General features: G+C 52.1%; 1 protein-coding gene and 1 pseudogene across 1 annotated transcript; one reads left to right on the top strand and one right to left on the bottom strand.

Annotated features, from left to right (window-relative positions):
- Nucleotides 1–302: 302 nt before the first annotated feature.
- On the bottom strand, nucleotides 303–1,939 carry LOC105816705 (annotated as a pseudogene).
- Nucleotides 1,940–4,536: 2,597 nt separating this feature from the next.
- On the top strand, nucleotides 4,537–12,456 carry SPATA3 (spermatogenesis associated 3). The gene is made up of 4 exons (XM_012652193.1): nucleotides 4,537–5,097; nucleotides 8,632–8,803; nucleotides 10,890–11,033; nucleotides 12,409–12,456. Exons 1-3 carry the CDS (start codon nucleotides 4,749–4,751, stop codon nucleotides 10,993–10,995), a joined length of 627 nt encoding a protein of 208 aa, XP_012507647.1. The 5' UTR covers nucleotides 4,537–4,748; the 3' UTR covers nucleotides 10,996–11,033; nucleotides 12,409–12,456.
- The last annotated feature ends 1,031 nt before the right edge of the window (nucleotides 12,457–13,487 follow it).

Below are 13,487 nucleotides of genomic sequence, written 5' to 3'. Positions count from 1 at the left end.
CCCTTGGCCACGACCAATAGAGGCAGGGCGCAGGGGTATTGTGACATGCTCTGAGGAAGGGCAGATTTCCCTTGGCCAACGGAGGCCCAAGCCCAGAGGGGCAAGGGAGCCTGGCCGGACATGAAGCAGTGGCCTGGGGCCCAGCCCCCCAGCGCCCCCCGGGAGAGGAAGGCTGAGGCGCAGCAACAGGCTCCGGCCCAGCCTCTCGTGGACCGTGGCCAGGTGCTGCTGGTAAGCGAGTACTGGACGCAGGATGAGTGCGGCATGACCCTGCAGGACTTTCTGGGGGACTCCCCGACCGATCAGCTCTCCGGACCCTCGCCCGGCCGAGCCATGAGCCGCCACACCAGCTCCAGCAACTGCGCCACGCGTCGGCCCAAGCGCTCAGGCGACGGCTCGGTGAACGGCGACGACTGCCCGGCGGCGAAGTTGCTACGCTTCACCGAGAAGACGCGACCCTCCGGGCGCGAGGCCGAGGACCCGCGCGAGGAGCCCGGGGCTCCGCCTGGGACCCCGGCACTCCCGGCGGCCGAGGACGCGGTGGCGGCGGGACGCGGGGCCCCGCGGCCGCCGCCGGCGCCGCCCGAGCGGGGCGCGCAGCTGCTGCTGGTGCTGTGCCGCGCGTCGGCGCTGAGCTCGCAGCTGCCGCGGCTGCAGCTGCTCCTGCAGCAGGTGCGCGCCCGGGGCCGCCGCCAGCCCGCCGCGCTCGTCGGGATCATCGTGCAGCCGCAGGGCCACGAGGAGGCCGAGGCGCGCAGCCGCATGGAGACCCTGCTCTGCAGCGTCTTCGCGCCGCACGGCCCCGTCGTGGAGGTGCATACGGCCGTGTTCTGCCCCGGCCGCCCCGAGGGCACCCTGGACGTCCAGCGCGCCGCCGGCCAAGCGCCCGGGGTGCCCCTAGTGGATCGGGAGACCCAGACCGATGGTGAGGGGCCTGAGGACTGGGGACTGGGAACCCCCGGCGGCCGTGGGCGCCGCGGGGAGGGAGGGACGCTCAAATACGGAATCCCGTCCCCTGACCCTGCTGCCCCCACTGAGTAGTGGACAAATCTCCAGCGCCCAGCCCCTCTCCTGGCGTCTCCAGGAGTTTTGGATAAGATTTTGGGTGGAGGTGAACTAAGTGTGCTCGCTGGGGCCATCTCAGCATCAGTGTTCCAAGTAATTTAATTCGGAGGGCTACACCTCCCACTCATTCACCCTACCCACCACTTGGGACATCGTTTCCCGCTACTTGGAATCACGCTTTTGTAAGGTATTGATTTGGGGTTTTGTAGGACCAGGGGCCCCCTTCCTCCTCTGCACATCCACTTATTCCTTGCTTGGTTCTCTAGTCTTCTTCAGGGAATAATAATCACAATAAAAGCATGCCTATTGCCGGCAAGGCACTCTTCTAAAGGCTGTTCACGTCTAATCCTCACAACAACCCTCTAAGGATGGTACTTTCTTAGAGTAGCCGGCCTCCTGCAGAATTCTTACTCACGACCTTTGGGATTCCTATCAGGGCACCCAGGCCTGTGGCTTCAGGGGGTTAATTTGTGGGTCTAAGCCCTCAGCAGCCGGCTCTTAAGTGAGCACCAAGTACTGTATCTTCTGTCGCCAAAAGCCCCTGCCAGCTCCACCCTTCCAGGGGCCACAGCAGGGACTGAGGAAGAGCTCTGGGAGGGGAGTCCGAAGCCTGGGGTACTCAAGCCTCTGCCACCCTCCAGCTAGTGACTAAAGCCAGTTGTCCTCTCTATGGACGTTTCCTTCCCATGAGACATGTGAGAGCGAAGGGCCATTGATGCCTAAGGTGCCATCCAGCTAGCTTCAGGACAAATGGTGACATGATTGTTCTGGGTGCCCAGGACACATCCCAAGGACAGGAACCATCAGTGGCTGTCTGGGTGGGGATTTTAACCAGGACCTTAGCCTGACTAACTTCAAATCCCATCAGACTCATTTTTCTCGCTCTCCTAACCAGTCTGCAATATCTTCGCATGGCTGGCACACATGGTCAGGAGAGCCCCTTGCCTATGATCTTCAGCTGAGGCCAGAAAAATCCCAGTCCATCTTTGAAACCAGCCCTTTAGTGGTGAAGCCTGGGAGTGCCTTGTCCCCATCACCCACACGCGCCTGCCTGCTCTCACAGCTTCCTGCTCTCCCTCCTCTCGCCTGCACCTTTGTTCACTTCGAGCAGCTTGCACTGAGCCCCTCTTCTGCACAGTGGCCCTCTGTGGTATCCACAGTCCGGGGGTCGGGGAATGAGAGAGAAAACAAGGACAGAAATAATTCTAACGCCATGCAGAATGTGATCAGTGTCATAAAAACAGGTGCTCTGGGGCTCAGAAAGGGAAAGATGGCTTCCAATTTAGGATCTCAAGAAAGGCTTTACTAAGAGATAGATGCACTTGTCCATGGGAAATGTTTCGATAAAGATGAGGGGTGGTGATGGAGGGGAAGGGTTTCCAAAAATGCAGGAACGTTAGGCCTATTCACAAGACTTCTGGTGCTCATGGTTGGCTAGAGCTGGACACAGGTAGCAGTGTGGTGGCAATTAAGCCTGGGGCAGTGAGCTGTGACCATATTATAGGGGAGTCAGGCTTCCGGGCTGGGAACTTGTGCTCAAGCCAAAGGAAGAGAGACCATGGAAGACATTCTAGCAAGGAGCCATTGCAGTGCCATTCTTCCTCATCCTTCTGGGACAACCTGTCATTGTCCCGTGAGTGCCCTCTCCCTGCTTCCTGGGACCACCCTTACTAAAGAACCCACACATATTTTTGCTGCTGCCATAGAAAAACTCCCCACTCCTCCCAAGGCCTGCCCTCTGTGTTTCCTCCATCTCTCTCCTGGGGAACAGAGAACTGTTCTCTGTGCTCTGTTTGGGTCCTTTGGGTGAAATGGAATGTTTCTTTCATTGCTATGGGAAATTCTACCTATATGTGTCTGCCCCTATCTGAGTCATTTAAACCAATGGTTCTCAACCAGGAGCAATTTGACACCCCACCCCACCCACAGGAGACATTTGGCAATGTCTGAGACATTTTGGGTTGTCATGGGGTAGGGGAAGCGCTAGTGGGTAGAGGCCAGGGATGACGGTAAAATTCCTGCAATACGCAGGACAGCCTCCCACAACAAAGAATCACCCAGCCCTAAATGTCAGTAGGGCTGAAGGTGAAAAACCCTAATTTAAACTAGGTTGAGGCCTTCAGTCAAAGTCCATTGGTACCTGAAAACTCAGTTAGGAGTCCGGGACCTGTCTGCTAAATCCCAACAGGGTTCCTGGCCCGGATTTCCAGTCTCTCTGATTCCAGCTGGGGTCCCCTCTTGGGACCCATTGTCTTGACTTCAGGGAATTGTAGACTCATCTGCTCCCCGCACCTCCTCATGCCAAAGTCAACCAAATACAACCCAACACGCTCAATCTGAGCTTCCCTTTAGTTCTAACCCTCCATGCCTTTGCTTGTTTGTTTGTTTTCTTCAATCTTCTCAGGGATTTTTTAATTCATTAACTTTAAAGCCTGTATAATTATCTGCCTCCCTATTGCCTTCTGGGATCATGAAAAGGTAGAACCCTGCTCTGGAATTTAGCCCTGCCAAAGTCCGCTGCGTGGCCTTGGAAAAGCAGCTCAACTTCTTCTGCAAAAAGATAATAGTTAAAGTCTTTTCAGGCTCTAGAAGCCCTAATATAGGTCCCGTCATTTCATGATTGGCCTTGTGTGGGGATTCCTGTGAGCCCTTTTTGTCTAGCTAGGTCTGCCCTAAACCTTATCCTGGGGCTTCAGGCTGCAGGTCATGGGTTCAGCAGTCACATACTCACCTAACACGGTGGAAGTAGAGTCTTCCAATCTGAACGCCTTTTATGTTGCAAAGTGTGAGGTTTAGATTGTCTTTCAAAAACACCTTTCCCCCTTCCATCCTAAAATGAAAATCACGTTAATTTAGAGAAAGGTTCGTGGTTCCCTGCTAGGCCCTAACAGTTTGGAGTTTGGGAGATGGTCAGTCTGTGGTTGCCAATGTAATGAGTTTGAGAAAATTTTAGTTTTCTGAACAGCTGTTATGTTTTCCAGGAAAATTCTCCAACAAATGCAAGGGTTCTTATAAAAGTAGGGATACCCCCTCCAGCTCCCCCCCACAGCGGGGGACGGAAGGCTTTGGGGGAAGGGGAAGGTTACTGTGAGATAGTAGAAGGCTCTGGGCCATGGAAAGTGAAGCCTTCAAAGAAGCTCCAAATCTTCAAGAGAGTTGCCTAAAACTCACAAAATGCATGATGAGGATAGATTTTTTTTTTCTTTTTTTGGTACGTGGAAACCAGTGACAGAACTGAGCATCACATCCTGGGTGTCTTAGAGCAAAACAGATAGCTCACATGACCTCAGGAACACACCAGCGGAGAGGTGCCTGAAGGTGGCGCTCCGGTCGCAGAATCGTGGGGTCTGGTTGTCACAGGCCCCGCAACCAGACACAACCAGGCACAACCAGGCCTGTGAGGGGCAGGGCAGCTGCGGCCCTATCTCTCTATCCCAGCAGCTTGGGAGGAGGGAGGACACCATGCTGGTGTCTACGGAGAAAACTGTCCCCGGAGCTTGCCATGGGAACCACCCTGGCTTCTATGACCTCACAGGAGGTGTGGGTGACTGTCCTCTGTGGGGCCAGGGGCCAGTCGGGGGCCGGAGCCAGACCCTGAGGCAGAGGGCAAACGGCTCCTGCAGGAGGGAGCGGGAGATTAGGCAGCTCCATGTAGGTCCACGTTTAGGTTGGGAGGCCCCACCATGAAGAAGGTCAAGAAGAAAAAGCCAGAGGCCCGACACCGCCGAGACTCGGCCTCCCAGCACTCCACCTCGCCGCATGCTGTCTCTGAGTCCTCCTCGCAGCAGCCCAGCACCGAGTCCTCCTCGCGGCAGCCCAGCCCTGAGTCCTCCTCGCAGCAGCCCAGCCCTGAGTCCACTCAACAGCAGCCCAGCCCTGAGTCCGCTCCTCAGCAGCCCAGCCTCGAAAGCACCCCCCAGCAGGCTGCACCCCAAGCCCTTCCAGCTACCAAAATCCACCACTCCTCTGGGGGCCTATCTCCTGCCGCTGACAAAAAAGCAGCCCCTCCCTCCAAGAAAACAAGGAAAACAGGTGGGCCGTCTTCTAGCTTGAGCAGTCCTAGCCTTCCTGCGGATGGAGTCCCAGGGGCACCCGAGAGGCCGGGTCTGATAGGAGAGTGGTGTAGAGTTAACATGTATTCTGGAACTGTGCTTGTGAAGTGTGAAGGTTTGTTTTTGTTTCTACCCAAGAGACCAGGATTCTTGGGTTTTGTCTTTTCCACCATCCTGGATCTCATTGAAGACAACCACACATATATATTGTAGTAATACTTGTTCATTAGAAGTCAGTAGTGCCTTGTGACTGCTAAAAATAAAAACCAAGGATGCATTAATAGAAGAATATGGTTTAGAACAAGGGAGGTGGTCATACTGCTTTACATCAGGCTATCCTGTGGGCTGTTAAAAGTTCCCTAAAAAATTAGTTCAAAGAAGATAGTCCGGGTTAAGGGGTCCAGTTAGGCAAGAACCATTTGGCTTATGACAATTGGTTGAGGGGCCTGGAGGGATATCTCTCTGTCAGGTAGAAGATGTGAGTAGACTTGTTCCGTGTTGTCCCCAGAGGTCTGACTGAGGGCCCATGGATAGGGTAGCCAGATAAAATACAGGATCCCCAGTTAAATTTTAATTTTAGATAAACAATTAATAATCGTTTAGTATGTGTGTCCCGGGTAGCCAGATAAAATACAGGATCCCCAGTTAAATTTTAATTTTAGATAGACAATTAATAATCGTTTAGTATGTGTGTCCCGGCACCCTGTATTTTTATTTGCTAAACTGGCAACCTTATCCATGGAAGACACTAGAAACAGACAGATTTCTGCTCAACATTAAAAACTTTCCAACAATTAGCTCTGTCTGAAAATGGAACGGCTGTTGGGAAAAGTGGTTCCCCATCTTCTTGGGAGCCAAACAGAGTCTGAATAAGCATTGGATTGTGTAGAGGGAATTCGAGCAAAGTTTAGGAAGTGGGCTGGTTTTTACTAATAGTGGTGATAGCTAACTTCTATCACTGAGCACTTACTGTGTACCCCGCATTCAGCTCGGCTGTCTGAGTTAATCTTCTCATTTGACAGTCCTACAAAGAAGGTTCCATTATCATCTCTGTTTTATAGATGGGAAAACTGAGGCTCATAGGAGTCAAACAGCTCACTCTTGAGTAGGCACAGGTGGCACTGAGAGAGGACTGACTGACTCCAGAGTCCTCATTCTTAACCACAGCACTGACCTTTCAATTCCAAGGGGCCTGGTGGTCTCCCCAAGAGGAAGAACATCCTTCTCTGAGTGTCTCCTGGATCTACTGTGAGCCAGTGTCCGTGGCTCTGTGTCCTCGAACAGGCCACATTCCCGGGGCCACAGCTTATCCCTCTGGGATGGAGTGGGTGTAAAATAGACGAGAGACGTGAGAGAGAGTGCTAAATCCAAGGTGTCGCCAGGCCAACGATCTTTGTGTGGCCCCAAATCAATACGTTCTTGACCTATGGTAATGATTTTGAGTGTTATATGTTGTATATATTGTGATCATCAGCCACTGAGACACGCATTTCTGGATTATGGTCTTCAGAACTGGTATCCATAGAAAGCAAAATTTTCCGTTCCCAAATCTTGTGATGAATGCACACAACTCACCAGGGAGAAGAGTTTGGCTTACGAAGAGGCAAAGCAAATAACGTCGATGGCTTGACAGTAGTTACAGTGGACACCCCACACTTCTTCCACAGAGTTTCTTCCGTTTGAGCCAGAAGGGGCAGGAATGTTGGAGATACAGGATGAGGAGATGTACTTCCTAAAATCCAAGTCTTTTTGTATGCAGAAAATATTGTAGCTCAAGAAAACACAAGTCTTCCACTAGGATGGCTATGATCAAAAGATGAGCACAAACAAGTGTTAAGGAGGATGCAGAGAGATTGGAGCCCCATGCACTGCTCATGGGAATGTAACATGGTGCAGCTGCCATGGAAACAGTCTGGCACGTCCTCAAAGGAACATGAAGTTACCATATGACCCAGCAATTCCACTCCCGGGTATACACCCAAGAGATTTAAAAATATACACCCACACTAAAACTTGGACACGAATGTTCGCAGCAGCATTCATAATAACCAAAAAGTGGAAACAACCCAAATTTCCATAGACTGATGAATGGATAAACAAAACAAATATGGTATGAAATACCACAATACAATGAATACAATGAAATACTATCTGGCAGTAAAAGGAGATGATGTACTGATTCATGCTGTGACACAGATGAAGCTTGAAAACGTTAGGCTAAGTGAAAGAAGCCAGTTCCCGAAACACTCCACATATTGTGTGATTCCATTTACATGAAACGTTCAGAATAGTGCAAATTTACTGCCACTGAGGGAGGGAGAAAAGGGAGGGACTGCTAATAGGGATGGGGTTTCTTTCTGGGGAGATGAAAATGTTCTGAGATTAGACAGTGGTGATGGTCACACAACTTTGTAAATACACTAAAAACCACTGAATACTCCAAAAGAGTGAATGTTATGGCCTGGGAATTATATTTTGATTTATTGTGTCTTGATTTATTATAAAAATGTTTTTTAAACTAAAAATAGGAAAAAGATAAGTCTTGCCTTTAGAATCCTCTCTTTCCCCATCCCAGGAAAATTATGTGTCATGGGCAGATCTAAGCAGGAAGTGTGTTGAGTCTGCGGAGTTGACCATGGGCTTCATGAGCTTAGGGTTGGAAGAATGCGAAACTCCGTCAAGAAGCTGAGTAGGAAATATTAACAGGAAGGATATCCAGCCTGAAATTCTCTTGCCCAACAACACAGGGTGCCTTCTCTGAGTTCTGCTGGGATCCATACCAGAGGAGGACAGAAATGGGAGATAGGTTTGGGAAAGTATTTCCAGCACTGTAAACCACAGCAGTGGTTGTCTTCTGGGGGGATCGACACACCCTAGATAAATGGAACATGGCCACCCCAATTCCAGGAATCTCAACGCAGCCTCTCATGGGGTGAGCAGTCACCCGCATGTATGACTTTCTACAAATTCCGTGGCAAGAGTTTTCACTGAATTAAAAGTTAAAAGTCCCGAGTTGAAGTCCACTTCTGCAATCTACTCATTACAGGGGCACGTCCCTTATATTCTTTGAGCCTCAGTTTCCTTATTTGTAAAACGAGACTAACAATATTCCATTTCACAGGATTGTTGTGACAATTAAATAAGATGGATAATGACGTAAATAAAGTACAGAGCACCGACAGGTGTAAGCTATTACATTGCTATTACAATTGTCATTATCAGTATTATTATTATTCCTAGGTAGCACCAGTGTATAGAACAGCCATTTTCCCATGCAGTTAATTTTCTCTTCCATTTGGTAAGAGAGCATTTTGCAGAAGAACTGCCTTCCTTGGGTGGTTCTGTCCCGAATCTTTGATGATGCCTTTAGAAAGTCTAGGGCTTCCCCTGGTGATCCTGCAGCTGCCACATGAGCAGCGTGGCTGTTGGTGGAGCCTTCTGGGACTGTGTTCCAGGCTGTCCTCAGCCTCCTCAGGCAGGTGCATCCTCATCTCTCTCCTTCTCTGTCCCCCAGGGTCTCAGGTGCATGAGGGCCCGCATTCCTGCTCCTGTGCCACGTGTCCCGGCAGCAACGCTTGCTGGCGTCGTCTGGGGCTATGCCATAGCCGCATCTTCGATGTCCTTCTGCCTCGGGACTGGCAGATCGTGCCAGGGAGAGGACTCCCAAGCCTCCTCACCTTCTACAGGTTCCGATTGGAGGGAGCTGGAGCCTCAGAGCACACAGTTCCCAGGGCCCGGCTCTCTCCCCAGACCTCATTAGCAATCGTGTGTAACCCCCCTCCTCTTGGGAAGGGAAGGCCTACAGGAAAGCCCTCCCTCTGAGTTACCACTTCCTGCGTTTGGCAGGCAGGGCCCTTTCCGACTGGCCCCACCCCAGGGTGCCCACCTGCACGGAGAGCTGCCCGTTTGCAATTCCATACTGGGAATTGCTTCTTTAGAGATTTCATTTTTCTCTTCTCCAGAGGCACCCTCCCCTCGTGAGAGCACACTCTCCACAGCCCTTATAAATTCTGTGTCGCTCCGGAGCTTTGTGATTAAACACTCTGCTTTGGCTTTTCACCTCCTTGGCCCCCTCCGTGCCCATACCACAGGCAGGGGCTCTAGGTTCTTGACCTGCATGTGAATTTCCCCCAGAATCTAGTGATAGAAACTGATTGTAACTCACACGCCCCATCCACACAATAGCACGACCTCAGCCCTCTTCCTAGTGCTGTCAGGCTCTTTCTGGGAGTCCCCACAGGGGACAGGTGTCACCAGGTTGGTCTATCAGTGGCAGCCCCCAAGGCATCACCCACGGTATCTGCCCTTCTTTTCTCTTCTACAAAGCCAGGAGAAATGTCATAGCTGCTGCTCTCCCTCAGGGAAGACCCTGTCCACGTCAGGGGAACAGACTGAAGATGTTACAGTTCTTCAGTGCATGCGCTGGGAGGGGGCCTCACCCACGCACCTCGGGGGCCAACAGATCTCCAGGAAGAGGCCCTTCCCTTTGGGGACTCGCACCCCTAGCCCTGGAGCAGAGCCCACCCACCCCCATCCTGTTCCTTTTCCCAGCCCCTCCCTAAACCAGTCCCCTCCCCTGTCTGTATTGAAAAACTTCATCTCTCCTACATCTGAAAAGAAGCCAACACACATGGGCTGTGTGGGGAGAACATGCCTGGAGCCAAAATATACTCAACCACCTACTAAGTTCCCTCAAGGGAGGGCCTGCCTGCCACACGCTTCATGCTTCCATCCTTCCGCTGCCAGATCGTGCCAGGGGCTCATAGTGTAAAACCGACAAGTGTTACTGCGGGAAACCTACTCTGCCTGGGATACCAGGCACTATGAGGAAAACCAGAACAGAAAACTTTGCCCTTAAAACGTGTACAGTCTGCAGGGTAGGCTAGGATACGTGCCTTTAGAAACTCAGGTGCAAGATGGAAAGTGCTCTGAAGTGTCCTATAGGAGAGGCTCCGCGAGTTTCAGAACAAGAGAGTGCTTGCTTCTGAACGGGGGTCCAGGTGGACGTTGTGGTATCAACAGCATATGAGCCGAGTCCAGAAGGATCTCGGGATCCTCTACGGCTTCAAATGCAAAGGGAGAGCCTTCTAGGGGAAGGGAAAGGCAGAAGCAAGGCTCAGAATTAGGAAAGCGAAGGGAGAGGGGCGGATAAAACCTGTAGTCTTAATACTGTTCGAAGTCTAGCACCTGCATCCATCATCTTTGCATTTCTCAATGGAGTGCAGTGTTGGCTCCTGGCTTTAAATACACATTCACATTAAATAAGAATTCCTACTTTTGTAGTATTTCTATCAAAATGAATATTGCATGTTTGAATGCCTTCCTCATAATTATTAACATAATCATCCATTTTCCTTGCCTTTGTATTGGGTGTAATACGTTAATATTATTTCCTGAGGCTGCTTATCTCTAAAATGGAGTGAAATGATAGAACCTACCTTACAGGGTTGTTGCGAGGCTTGAGGAAGACACTGGGTGTGAGGTGCTTAGCGCGAGGCCTGGCACGGCGGCCTCGACCGCCTTCCTAACCTGTTCCCCTCTGAGTGTCCAGGGCCGCTGGCACCCCAGGCCGGCTCATCCTCAGATCCTGGGCAGCCCTGTGGTAGGGATTTGTGGGGGGGATTAAGTGTTCCCCTGAGAGGAAGACGGATAGTGGGGAGATGGGCAATTCCCGCAACGCCACAGGGACCAGCGATTTCCGCTTTCTCCTGCCTGTCGTCAGGCTCTAAAAGCCTGGCTTCCCGTGACTCCGCTTTCTGCTTTGCTCTACAGAAAACCTACAAGAAAACTCTCCAGTTCTCGTAACTCGCGTCCTCCAAGCTCTCGGGGCTGTTGCTGTGGCTCTAGGGGCCCTGGGAGCTGCCTACTACATCACTGAGACCTCGTGAGCAATGCCCCAGGCCCCCGGTCCGGCAGGTGCGTGGAACCCTGGTCCTTCTCTGAATAGAGGTGGCCTTTGCTGGTGGGCCAAGCTTCCGGCCTCTCAAGGAAAGCTTGAGAGCTGAGCGTCTCATTCCTGGCCTCAGTGTTGGCTGGCATGGCTCTCACAGGTGACCCTGGGTGCTCTAAGACAGAGCCTGTGCCCTCCTGGTTCCGAAGAGGTTTCCCCACATGCCCTGCTGCTTTCATCGAATTGTCGCTGCAGTGACTACTTGCAAACCAGTGTCGGGTTCAACACTAACTGGCATTGAGTGCTTGAGATGTGTTTGAACCAGCAGGCCCTGGCTTCTTCCAGACCTGCCTCTGCCAGAGCCCAGGCTGTGGTGTCATCTCCTCGTGTCATTTGACTGACACCGTGGGGCTAAGGGTCTGATTAAAGCCCTGAAGTTTCTGTGGTTATTAGGAACAAAGGGGGTTGAGTTATCACGACTAGATTAGACCAGTCTAGATCTACCTCCAGGCCTGGGGCTGGGGTTGTGTCCCTCCAGCTGGGCAAAGCCGGGGGTGGGCATCCAAACCAGCCGGGCTCCTGCCAGCAAGGAGGAAGTGAGATGGGTGGATGTTTTGGTGGGGACGAGGGGTAGGAGGGGAGCCAGTGGCTACAATAGGAAAGAGTGGTTCTAGAAGGCAATATAGCCGTTCCTGGGATGGACTTGAATGGGCAGGGCTTGCTGGCTTGGAGGCCAGGGAAGTGCTTTAGCCAGTGAAAGCTGCCCTGAAACGAGCGTGAGAGTCAGTGTGGGGTGGCACAGGGCGCACTGCAGGGGTACACGGGACCCTCCTGACCTCTGTAGGCTCCGCTCTCAGTCACTGTGGAAGGGAAATCTGTCCTTCTCTGTCTGGAGATTAAAGAAGCATCTGACGACAGTGGCAAAGCTGTCTCTTTAGGGAAAGATGCTTCTAGAATTTTCTTTCCTAAAGCTTGGGGAACCTCCCCCTCGACTGATAAGAAGGCACTAACAGCAAAGGGCTTCTTTCCCACCCCTTTTGGGCACCGAATGTGGTCAAACTCCCCACCACAGCCTGGCTTTGGGGAGGGAGGCTCCACCGTATCCACAGGGCCCCCGGGGAAGGACAAGAAACAGGGAAGGCGCTCGCCCCTGGCTGAGCCGAGGACGAGCAGGTACGTGCGGGCGCTGTGCAAAGGGTGTCACTGCCTGGGGCGTTTGGCCGAAAGGGAGAGTGGACATGAAGAGTGGAAGAAACGTGAATCCTAAATAATTTACTTTTCCACTGAAGGATCTTAGCTGCTGAGCCCTCACCGTGAGGTTGTAAAACTGAAAAGCCACCAGAGTTCCAGGTCACAGAACTCCGTGTCTATGCTAATGGCTCTGTCCTTGTATTTTTACAGGTCCGGTTTCCATCAAAGGATCTCACTTGTCACCAAAATAAAAAAAAAAGAAAAGAAAAAAAAGAATCCTGTTTCTCTATTGTGTTTCGCTCAGAGATGTAAAAGTTGGCCTTGGCAAATGGGTGGAGAGGTACGTGTGGGGCCTTGGTGACTTTTTGAGCCACAGGTCAATCGGAATGGGAGCCAGTTGTTCCTGCTTAGGGCCAGAGAACCAAGGTGGAACAACTTTCTGTGCACACACCCACAGAACAAATGATTGGTGTTAGATTTTCCCACTGTAAAAGAAGGAATTACAAAGCCCAATTCAATACCTAACACCAGTCTGCACTTGGGCCCGGTGGTGATCCCAGTCAGTGAGAACAGGAGAAATGTGCCAGCTCTCTGCACCTTGGAGGACACAGGCCTGTGCCCAGGGGCACTCTGTCTCTAGGAAATGGCTTCTTTTACTGTCTTTTAGGCCTGCCCTGCAGCCTCTTGGTTAGTCCTGGTGATTTGGCTACACCCAGCAGGTGCCTGCTGCGTTTCTACCTCTAGCTCTTGAGCAGCAGCGGAGAAATCCAGGTGATCCCAGCAAACATCAGTAGGGGAGAGGGGTGTCCCTCAGGGAGGGAGGACAGTCAGTACTGCTGTAGTGGCCACTGAGGGGACCAAAGCCCGATCCTGCTGAGGCCACCCTGAGAGATGGTAGAACTCACACCTCATGGCAAAGTAATCCCTCCCGAGGGAGGGAGCAAGCTGGGGTGTTTATAGCCTGTCTGTCTGTGCAGGAGGGCTGCGGGGAGGGAGGAGGCTAATTCCCAGGGCTTTTGTCCCCCCTCTGGGGAGGAAGCCCTTCACCCCTCACAAAGAAATGTAGATGTGATGCTGGGCGTCGCTGGCCCTGGAGCAGTGACTGCTCTGAATGCCTGTAAGAGGTCCACATACCCATACCCAGGTGACCTGCTGTGCCTCTAAGAACTGGTCAGTCTGGGACAGCAGGACAGCCTGTGGGGAGGCAGGGAGCCAGCCTACCTATCACCACCTCCCAATCCCAGGGTTTCCTTTCCTGAACAGATGCCGGTGGATTAGGAGGGGTACCC

This window comes from Propithecus coquereli, unplaced genomic scaffold (genome assembly GCF_000956105.1).
Source record: "Propithecus coquereli isolate 6110/MARCELLA unplaced genomic scaffold, Pcoq_1.0 Scaffold383, whole genome shotgun sequence".
In the NCBI taxonomy this organism is placed as follows: domain Eukaryota; kingdom Metazoa; phylum Chordata; class Mammalia; order Primates; family Indriidae; genus Propithecus; species Propithecus coquereli.
This window is presented reverse-complemented; position numbering and strand designations above follow the sequence as displayed.

Coding starts and splice junctions, on each gene's coding strand:
- SPATA3 (XM_012652193.1), top strand. CDS start 4,749: ATGAAGAAGGTCAAGAAGAAAAAGCCAGAGGCCCGACACCGCCGAGAC. Junction 5,098..8,631: donor CAAGAAAACAAGGAAAACAG/GTGGGCCGTCTT, acceptor TCTGTCCCCCAG/GGTCTCAGGTGCATGAGGGC. Junction 8,804..10,889: donor AGCCTCCTCACCTTCTACAG/GTTCCGATTGGA, acceptor TTTGCTCTACAG/AAAACCTACAAGAAAACTCT.